The following is an 11,395-nucleotide window of genomic DNA, read 5'->3' as shown; positions in this document are numbered from 1 at the left end:
TCTCTCTCTCTGTCTCTCTGTCTCTCTCTCTCTCTGTCTCCCCAAAGAGCACATACACACATGCATGCAAGCACCTCCATAGACACCACCTTAGACAAAAATCAATCATCGAGAAAACCGCCAACTTGGGGACACATCAATTCCATACACTAACACTATCACACAGCGAGGCTACTTACACAGATCCATCCCTGTATTTGAAGTGTCGGAAACACTGGTCAATGATGTAGCCCACCATGTCCTCGTGGCCAGGGTGATATGACAGCTGGAGACACAGGACAGATACAGTCATAACGTGCATTCTGTCAAATCAGGACGTGACATCACAACATCCGAGATGATACAACAGTGTTATTATATGCCTTTTTTAGTTTTAGTAAGAGTTTTGCGGCGCTCGCAACTGCATAAGGTCAAATGAGCGCCAGAAAATTATAAAAAAGATGAAGGGGAGATAAGGACGATAGATGTTTGATAGAAAAGAAGAAGCAAACCACACCAGAGCACCCGCCAACCACCCACAGTAAAAGTTTTATGGCACTAGCAACACAATAAGTCATGTATAAGTGCTGAAGATTAGAGGTGTTACAAGAGAGTAACAAACACAAGAAAGAAGGAGGAGAGATCAGGACAATAGATGTTTGAAAGGAAAAAAGGAGCAAACTACACCAGAGTACCCGCCTACCACCCACTATTATATGTCTAGAGTGATATCAAAAAGCAAAAAACACATGAACCAGATGGTCATAACTTTCCCATTGTAACTTCTTTAAGTTCTAGAAGAATTTTGAGGCGCTTGCAACACAATTAGATCATATAAGTGCTGAAGACTAGTGGTGCTACAAAGGAGTAATCAACAAAACAGGAGGAGAGATAAGAAAGACAGATAGGAAAGAAGGAGCAAACCACATCAGAACACCTGAAAACCAGCCACATACTGTAATGTTTTAGCGCCTACAAAAAGGCAGCTTGCAGTGTCTGCTTCCCAAGAAGTTGAGATAGTTTCAGAATGCTATCAGGTCAGCTGGGGGTAATAATATAGATTGTAAAGCGCATAGAGCTTGCTGCTGAGTCTGAATTTGCACTATACAAACGCTATATATATCATTATCAAGAGCACACACAAGTCTCATCATCCTGCACTTACCTTAGATAGCACCTCAATGAGCACCAGACAGTACACAAACTCAACAGCGAGCTGAAACAAAAATCCAAACAAATTACGTAAGACAGGCAAAACTGAAATGAACTTTAAGATGAATTTCTTTTAACTCATTCGCTACGCCAAGTCGTGGGGGGCGGCGCGGCTAAAGTGCCGTCAGTACGAGAACCGACGTTCAATTTTAGCTTAGATTCTATTCCAATCCATATATCCATGTTAAAATAAAGGTCATAATATAATGTTGACTTTCGGGTCATGCATTTCCACTGAAAGTCCGAAGTTTAAATTCAGTTATGAAACGCGATTTCGTAGTTTATTCGACTTTGTTTTATCGCAATGCCAAAATTATAGCCCGGACACCAGTCTTAGTAATTTTACACAACAAAATCTATCATTATTTTGCCCACTAAAGAAGTGTAGGACATTTTTTTTATAATATTGATATGATTGGACTCATATTGCCAATGCACTGTTATTGAGAAATCAATATTTTTGAGTGCTAGATCTAGGTCTAGATCTAAATTGTCAAAATATTTTTTTCTCCCCAAAACCACTACTTTTTTATGAAATTACGCAAAAAGTGCAACTCAAGACATGTATAGGTTTATTCCAAATGCAATTCTAAATAATTCTATATAAGATATGAGTGGGTTTTTTTCTGTCTGTGATCGTTTTTCAAGATTATAAAAATATGAGGCAGCGTGGTGGAATCAGGCTCTCGTCAATTTTTGGGCATATTGAGTTATTGATATCATCTTAAAGCTTGTTCATTTGTCTTGCTTTCGATGAAAAAATTACCCTTCCATCTTCGATAGAAGTGGAGATATTTTGGATTGAAGGAGGTGGGGGTCACCTGGTTTAAGAGGTAAAATTAGCGAGAAAATGGCCACCAAAGCTTGGTAAATTCCAAAGCTGGAGAGTCCATGGAAACTGTAAATTTATATTTTTGTGCCTTAAATCAACGTTTTCGATGAAATCCTAAAAGGAAAGTGTTTGTAAATGGACATAAAAGTGTTGAGCCAAAAACAAAAATTTTATAAAAATTGCTAAGCAGGGAGAAAAAGCAGTTTTTCTTCGATTTCATCATTTTGGCGAGAGCCTGATTCCACCACGCTGCTTCACAAATTTATTTTTTTTCAATATCGGATGTTATGATCCAAATGTACAAATATTATGGAATGTTAAATAAGTGCAAACTTTTCAATATTTTCCAGTTCTATATTCATTTATGGTTATTTTGATGTATCATTTGACAAGGTGCAAACATATTTTTTGAGTTTCTCCAAAGATTATAAAGTTTTTATTTTCATATTTTATCCGCATCCAATCAAAATTGTGTTGCATAATCGCCTCTTACAGGAACCAAAGTTGAAAAATACATAAATAAACATTACAGATGTATTCTACAAACCACACTGAAAATATTGGTATATAATATGTTGATATTTATTTGAATTTGTGCCCCCAAAGACTTTTTAAATGCCCACTAGTCATCATCTCATTCGCCCTCCCGAAAAAAAAATTCGCCCACAAGCCGAAAAAAATATGTAGCGAATGAGTTAAAGAAGGAATGTAATGAAAAAATAAAAAGGAAAACCATGGTATTGTTTTGATTCTTCCTCCACCCCATCCAACCCCCTAAAAAAGCACCTTTCAATGCTGTAAGGCAGTGAAGAGAAAATTTGTATTTTTAATTACTGAAGGCAATCAAAATTTGTGAGTACTGAATAACTTACATCTCTCCTCTCACAAAGATAGTCCTTGCTCCTGTAACAAGAGAAAACGAAATCAAAGTCAGTATTTTGTTAGTGAAGAAAGCAAGAAAGGAGGGGGGTAGATAAAAAAAGAAAAATTAAGCATTTTCATCGGAAAAAATCTCCAACAGTCAGTCAGAATAAAGGGTGAAAGGGGGTGATCGGAAAAAATCTCCAACAGTCAGTCAGAATAAAGGGTGAAAGGGGGTGATCGGAAAAAATCTCCAACAGTCAGTCAGAATAAAGGGTGAAAGGGGGTGATCGGAAAAAATCTCCAACAGTCAGTCAGAATAAAGGGTGAAAGGGGGTGTAGCTAGCGATGAGAGGAAAGGTGGTTCTCTCATTTCAACTATTTTGACAATATGTCAAATGAGAAAATTAACAAAAATTATTACTCTATTTTCAAACTGTCCACAAACCACCTCTATACTTATTTCTTTTACAAACAGCTTTTTATTTCTGTATAATCTTTTCAAAAACCAATAGACTAAACACATGCACATGTACAAGTGAAAGTAACTTCATACCCTTTACTACGATGTCTCTGACGAGAGTCCAAAAAAGGACTGTCATCTTTCATCTGTCGCTGGTACCAGGCAAACAGTGTCTTGAGGATGGAGGGCAGGCAGTGTTCCGCCACGTTGCCTAACGCACTCAGCACCTGTGGCCAACACAAGGCAGAAAATGACACCAGCATTGCTACAAAAAGTACAGTAGAACAAAGCCTGAGGATAGTACTTTCACTACATACAAATACATTCCTTTCAACTCCAAAAGGCAATATAGAACCAATGATTTCCCAATTAACGTTTGTTTCCAAAAGACCCATAATTAACAGGTGAGGAATCATATAAACTCCACAAACAACAAAAGTTTAAGAATACCTGGTTGCAGATTAGAAGCCACTCCATAGTCTAGCATTATTAGCATTATTTCAAGAGAGCTAAAATCACATCAGACAGACCTTTGCATTTTTTTAGACAAAAAGAAATCAAAAACGCATATATAATAGGCACCTCTATAACTCCCAAAAGTCAAATTAAAAAATAGAACTTTGATCCTACCTTTCTAACTAGGCATAGGAAGACAGTCACATATTTGCAGCAAGAGGAAAATTCCTACGATTCTGAGTTTATATTACCGTCAACACAATAAAGGTTACAGCATGCTTTAAACTTAGGTTCAGTATTACATCAAACAGCAGTAGAGACAACTGTAGCGCAAATTCCCAAAAGGAACATAACTGAACTTGTCTCTTTTTGTGAGTTTTCCTCATTCTCCACCTACTTGGACCAGCTTTATCTTAGCAAAAAGGGGTGTGTTTTCTATTTATTCCTTACTTAGAATAACTAACAAAGTTCATGGAGTGCCATGCTAAAGCAGTCATCATCATTGCCTTTCTCATCCTGAATCAGGGTACAGGCCATGAACAAACACTTTCTACCTTTCCTAATCCTGCACTAGCTTGTTGATACTATTCTCTTTCTTTCCACTTTTCTATAGGAGGCTAAAGCAGCAGCAGACCAGGAAAGAAAAGGGAAACACATTTTCTAAAGAAAATAAAAGACAGCCTCCCAAAACTTCTTTCTTTACCTGATCAAACTGGACATCTTCACCCCTCTGTAATGATTTAGAAAGTGGCCTCTCCTGAAAAAAAGACAAACAAAATTGTTGACACAAAAAAAAAAAGGAATGATTATGAGTAATCAAATAAACAATCAAACAAAACCAAAAAATAATAATCTCCCCTGAAACATTGTCATTCACATTCCAGTTCACTTTCAATAATGTCGTCATATTTAACTCTTCATGTCCGGTGAGCCGGTGGCAGCACCTCGGCATGAAGTGGGTTCGGCCGGCAAGCCGCTGACAACGGCTCGCTACACTAGCCTTCATTAAATACACGCGAAAGTAATATTTCACAATATCAACCGAAATTATGGTCGCAAATGCTGAAAATAGGTCTTTTTCTGTTTGTAATTTCATTTTGTAGCATTTGAGCGAGAGCGCATGCTAGATTTGATGACTTGTCTCCAAACAGCTAATTTTCTGTGTCTAATTTGTTTGTGTTGGTTAGGGAGATTATCGTGGCTGAAGATTGCTCCTGAAATAATTATATTGACAGTTTTCTTGCTTGGATTATACTGAGAGAAATTTCCATTCCATTTGGATATTATAAATCTAGATCTAGATGTTGGATCTTGTTGAGGCTTTATTCAGGTTAGTTCATCGTAATATGTAGGCCTATTCTATGTGAATGTGACTTTTTTATATATGTGGTTATTGTACACCTCATCTTACACCTGGAAACTTCAAAGAATTACTCAAAATTACTTTGAAAATGTGCATAAAGACACAGTTTTCATGTTTAGCTATATTCAAACAAAACTATAAATGTAAGCCTTTGATTTATTGTATAACAAAGTGGATAGAAATCCAGATCTAGATCTAGCTTTGTTTACACTTTTCATGCCGAATGTGGGTTCTGATACAACATTTTTTTGTTTTGGTGTATTTCAAAAGGATGGGCTTCAAATTAGCTACAGCCATCATAGATGTAATCCTAGAATGTTTATCAACATTTTTGCTTCTTTTACTTTGGCTCTGTGTTCAAGTTTTATAAAGTTACACGCATATTTGTGTGAACGGTGTTATGTAATATTGCAACTTTTTTAGTGCTAATGGCCATTTACTTCAATAGTCTATTTTTATTTTTCAATAAAGGCATCTAAAATGAACACCAATAAATGCAACTTTCATTTCTGAACAAAAACATACCAAAAGTTTTGATGTGGGCCTAGTAAATTGAAAGTTATATAGACTTTTGTAACCCACCCTACTGCTGTACAGGATCAGTCCCTGGGAGGCTTCGGTCAAAATGAAAATCCTCTATGGACATGAAGAGTTAAATACAAACTTGCCTGAGAAATAATTTCAAGAATCCACTCAAATACCTTCTCTTTATTCTAATCTCATATTGTAAAAGAGTCCCACGTTCTTTGAACCTACAGCTGTACTCTTTATAAAGTATAGCAGTCCATTTTTAACCAATTTTATAACATTTCATCTATTAAGTCTTGTCAATTCAAGAACAAAGCAACAACAGGAAAAGCCTCCAAATGTCATTCGGACATCAAAACTGAAGTGACTAAATCATACCACTAGAGACTAAAAAATAAATGACATATCAAATTCTGGTCTATATCATCACTGTTGCAATAAAAATGAGTAGCTTCACTGTTTTTATTCATCCAGCATCAAACAAAGTTACTCATTTTTATTGCAACAATAATGATATATATGTATTAATTATAAATAATTACAAAGCTGAAATAAGGTAAATGTAATACCAAGGGCTCTGACAAGACCAGCTCAATCCTCCGTTCAGTGATGCGACAAAACTCCACAAAGAGATTCTGCAGGATATACTCGCCAGCCTTGGCATCTCGGCTGATCCCCGCAGACACAACGTCCTGAGACGGCTCTCGTCTCCATGGAAAACTCACAACCCCTTCAGTGCCATCTGAGGAGAAAATCAAAATCATAATCATCTGGTTTTAAGCAAAACTGAGGTCTATCCAAGAACATATCAATTCTGACAAACTTTACTTTTTCAGGATACTAGGAAGATCTATGCAATGTGATGTGGTTCTTGAGATACATTACAATATTCATCACATACTCAAAGAAAAGACAAAACCATCAGTTAATCCCACAGATACAAGCACTGCAAACACCTAAAACAACAGTGCCAGTGTACCCTGTGGATTTATATATAGTAATATATAGTCGAACCTGTGTAAGACGGAATCGTAAGGGAGCCAGAAAAAAATTCCGTCTTAGACATTTTCCGTTTTTGACAGGGGAATTTAGGGGGATATGGAGGTTGGGGTTCAAAGGCCCAGCCGGTTCCGATCCGCAAGCAGTGGTCAAAACTTCACACCTCTCAATTGTTATCCTGTCTGATAATGACATGCGTCAGTCTTACTTCCAATTACCACCAGTGCTAGTCTTTCAAAGGACCACTGTTTGACCTATTAAAAACAGAAACGTTTGAACATCTCCTTCGATTCCACCCTTAACCCACCCACCAATGCCATCCCTCACTGCCATCGTGTATACAACGATTCGAGGAACTCTTTTCTCGGCTGGCCGTACGATCAGGACCAGGCATAGGTCAATCTAATTTCACACCTCTGGCTTCTGGCTACCCAGGAAAGTTTCCGCAGTGGCTCGCTACTTGAGCACTCTCACGCGAAGTCGTGAGATTTCACACCCCCACTACACTGACCATCTGCATCGCTCAGGGCTCACAAGATGGGGTAACATCTACCCCCAAATTGCACCCCTACTCCTCTTCCTCGCCCATCGGCACAACGATAGCGTTAAGTGTAGAGCCGGCAGAACCAAACTTGCGAGTTTTGTTTCAAAACAGGGTTGAGCAGGCAAAGCATTTTCCTTCTTAGAAAGGTGAAAACCTCGGAAGGGAGAGGATTTTTTTTTCCGTTTCCGCGTTGGGCAGGTTTCCGTTTTATACTGGTAATTAAAGAGGAATATATCAAGGGGGGAGCGCGGAGATTCCGTTAAGAAAGGTTTCAGTTTTATACAGGTTTCCCTTCAACAGGTCCGACAGTATTCTATCAAAGACAATCTCAACTCACTAAAAGAGCTGGCAGCCAGCAGAGATGGAGATGGTGCTGATCCTGACCCCGCACCAGGTGGGGCTGAGGGATTATGGGAAGACATTCCAACTCTTCTTTTCACACAATTCTTTTATATCATCTGGTGAAAGACAGAAATTATACAAATACTGTAAAAAATCAAAACATTGCTGTAAGTGTAATAAGATACCTGAAAAGCTCAGATTTAGAGAAACAGATTACAGGATTTGCAATCAGTGCAAAAGCGAAGGCCTCTTTTTGAATTTTCAGAGACTGACAGCATAAATTTGGGCCAGATGAACCCAGGGTAGTATGCACTAATTATTAAAAAGCTTCAAATTCATTATGAAAACAGAAAGTAAGAGCTGCAATGCATCCACTAGACTAGTCGGCAACTAAACCTAATTTTAAAAAAGCCAGCAGATACAATGGAAAAAACATAAAAAAGGGAGATGCAGAACAAGTTCGTTTTTAAGGAAAAACAACTACCAATACCAAGCTGTACTGAACATGAACAATGTGAACCTCTACATCACAAATAATTTCTTTTCTAAGGGCATTTTCAATGTCCATTGACAGTATCAAGTGTTACAGAAGCCAAAGCTTTCTAGGGTAATTGTAATAATAATACAATATAATTAATAATAATTTAATATCATAATAATAATAGACAGCATATTTGTATCTACAGGAAATTGCACTCAACAGTAAGCTCTACGAGCTTTACAATCTATAATATTATTCAATTTATTGTACCCCAGCTGACCAGAGACCAATTAATTTATAGCATTCTAAAATCTAAACTTCCTGGGAAGCATACAGAGCAAGCTGTCATTTTATCACTAAAACTCTACTGACATACTGACAATTAATCTTTTTGTATGTCTATTGGTGGGTACCCATTCACACCTGTAATGTGCCTTTCCCAGGGACACAATGCGTGACAATGACGGGCCAAAGGCTTCTTGAACCCTCGAACCCGCAACTGCATGATTATAATGACTCGGGAAGCAACAACTAACCACTAGATTACTGACATGTACAATACCATAGAGTCAATAATCTTGAGCATCTCTTTTTGGATACTCCATTTAAACCACTTACACTATCATGATACTCTTCGTATTTAATCTGCCATATGACATGTTTCATTTGATAGGCTTCACTTGAATTTTGGGTGTCATTTTATTTCACTCCCGTCTCATGGTCAGGTTCATGCAAAGGAATATTCTAGCTCATTTTTATCCATTTTACATGAATGTATCAGCTTTATTATATCCATCACATCACATATTATTAGTTTTATACATGGTATAAAATATTTGATGTTTTTATGTGAACTATTATGATGATTATTTGTATTTTAGGAATACACACGCATTTAGAAAAATCTGAGCCCCTTTCCCCCCCCTGTTTACTAATTGCATGGGGGGGGGGGTTAGAGGAGCATATCCCCCTGTATTTCGGTATTGTCACATAAATTTGATGTTTTATGGCAAAAATTCTGAAAGAAGCTTCAACTTTCAAAGATTAATTATAAGGTGGAGATTTTCTTGAAAACTGTTTTGATTTGCGATGGTTTTTTAAGTCATATATATATAGAGTAAAGTCAGATGCGCGTCCACCTTAAGGCCTTTAGAAAGCCATGATTTGGCTATTTTCGTATCGATCCAAATTTTGAAAGTATCGGCGTGACCGGCAGAATTGGACGCATCACCAGACTTAGTTATCATCTCTGTATGCTTAATAGACTTCATTCTACATTGCATTTTAATGCGGCCACTTTGGTCTGGTGACGCATCCACTTTGCTGGTGAATGCATCCACTAGGTCTGGTCAGTGCCACCACCCCCTAATTCTTAATAAATATAAGAAATAAATGATGTTTAAACATAGAATCTAGATCTCTGTTCACCCAGTCTGTCATTCTTCATCTTATTATTATCCACTCACTCATTCTTCATTATATGTAAGAAATAAAAATGAATAAAACCTTTAGACCTATGTTAAGATGTTTCATTTATTAACATTGACATTAGATAAAGTGTCAAAAACATTTACATGTAGACTCTATTTATTAATTTACAGACCAAATATCTTTATACTTAAGTAGATTTATTTACAATTTTAGTTTGTAATGTTCAGTAATTTAAATGCAAGTAAATTTATGTATTCAAAATATGTGGATGGATGGTAAGTACAAGGGGGTTATGAAATAGTGGGCGTGCACTTCTCGGGTTTCAGCCAGAAAGATCTTTTGTCAGCACACTTCACATATTCATAGCCACTCTAAAGGGCCATCTAGACTTGAAAGACTTTTTTGGGGGGGGGTTTTAATGTTACAAAAACAAACTAAAAATAATGTAGACGATCTAGATCTAGATCTCTACATCTAATGAAATGGGATTAAAAAACCAAAAATTTTCACAAAAATTAACCTTTGATTGGTAATAGATGTCTACAAGTGGCTGAGTGAATGACATATTATGCATTTGTACAGGATGTGAACTCATTCACCATACTGAATCTACTCAGTCGGTGAGTGCCACCACCCATGGACGCATGACCAGACTATACTAAAACTTGGTATGGTGAGCGCGTCCACCCCCCTTGTGGCTCAAATTTCCATTGTTGAATGGCACAATGGGCAAAATTATATTTTAGAACCTTTGTAAAGGCTGATAAAAGCAAGTGAGGGCGTTTGGAGTTCATTAGTTGCCAAGTAACCGACTAGCAAATAAGCGTCTCCGCTAGTGTAACTCGCTACTGAAGAAGACAAATTTTTAAATACCAGAAAATAGTGACTTACAGAGTGTACAAAACGAAAGTAAAATGCGAAATGAAACGGAAACTGCTTATACTTTTCAATTACACGACCGGAATCGATCCAACACCAGTGATTAACGAAATACAGCAAGTGGACGCATAGACCAGGTGGACGCGACACCCTACTTTACTCTAGGGCGTATAATGTCTGTTCAACAGCCAGATATATGTTTGACCCACTTAACACTTACAGTATCAAAGGCTCATATGATAATATACAGTGAAAAACCCTCAAGTACCGCACCAGTTTAGAATACTGTAGCCGTGGTAGAATTTTTTCTCATTTTAAAAACTTTGGCAGTTCAAGAAACACACTTTAAAAATTCATAGAGGTTCTCAACCATTCAGCTATCATATTGAGTGACTTCCTTTAGTATTTACTTCAGTGCAGTGCATCCATTCACTGTTTAACTATGTTAAGTGTGCCTGGAAGTGGGCACATATTACAGCCAGGCGACTAAACTACTACTGCAAGTGTTAAAGTATACTGCACAAATCCAGGCAGGAGGGATAGAGTTAGACTTTAAAATACCACACATTTTGTGATAAAAATTATTTTCAATGTTGGTAGAGGCAATAAAATAAATATATATCAAAAGTCAAAGTAGGTCACATAAAGAAATTCCTCCAACCAACTGTGGGTTTCTGGCTTCGATGGGAATAAAGTTTAATAGCACATTGATTGATGGCTGTATCACAGTCACTGTCATTAGGCCATGGGGTGCTGGAGAGGGAATCCCTCTCATTTTCAAATTAGAGGCCTAATAATGAAGGCAGGGATAATCCAGCTCCGGTTTTGGCCCCAACAATTTTTTATAACTCTATGGAGGTATGGATTTGGCCCCAACGACAATTACTTGAGGTTCTAAACAATCACTTTTCTACGTGCATTCAGAATGAAGTTTGATGCTCGGCAAGCGAGACATTGACTTTCCATATTAATATATATATATATACAAACCTAATTGCAAAACATCAAATTGTAGTTAAATTCAG

General features: G+C 37.2%; 1 protein-coding gene across 3 annotated transcripts in view; it reads right to left on the bottom strand.

Moving 5' to 3' along the window:
- Window positions 1-11,395, bottom strand: part of LOC101847782 (protein furry homolog) — a gene marked incomplete in the record, with an annotated part of 102,518 nt that overhangs the window by 87,327 nt on the left and 3,796 nt on the right. For all 3 annotated transcript variants that reach the window (XM_013089976.2, XM_013089978.2, XM_013089977.2), the window contains 7 exon segments: window positions 180-265; window positions 1,145-1,195; window positions 2,896-2,926; window positions 3,441-3,574; window positions 4,507-4,560; window positions 6,264-6,436; window positions 7,575-7,695. In XM_013089976.2, coding sequence (XP_012945430.1) covers window positions 180-265; window positions 1,145-1,195; window positions 2,896-2,926; window positions 3,441-3,574; window positions 4,507-4,560; window positions 6,264-6,436; window positions 7,575-7,659 — 614 coding nt within the window.

The sequence above is a fragment of the Aplysia californica genome, unplaced genomic scaffold (assembly GCF_000002075.1).
Source record: "Aplysia californica isolate F4 #8 unplaced genomic scaffold, AplCal3.0 scaffold01095, whole genome shotgun sequence".
Classification (NCBI taxonomy): domain Eukaryota; kingdom Metazoa; phylum Mollusca; class Gastropoda; order Aplysiida; family Aplysiidae; genus Aplysia; species Aplysia californica.
This window is presented reverse-complemented; position numbering and strand designations above follow the sequence as displayed.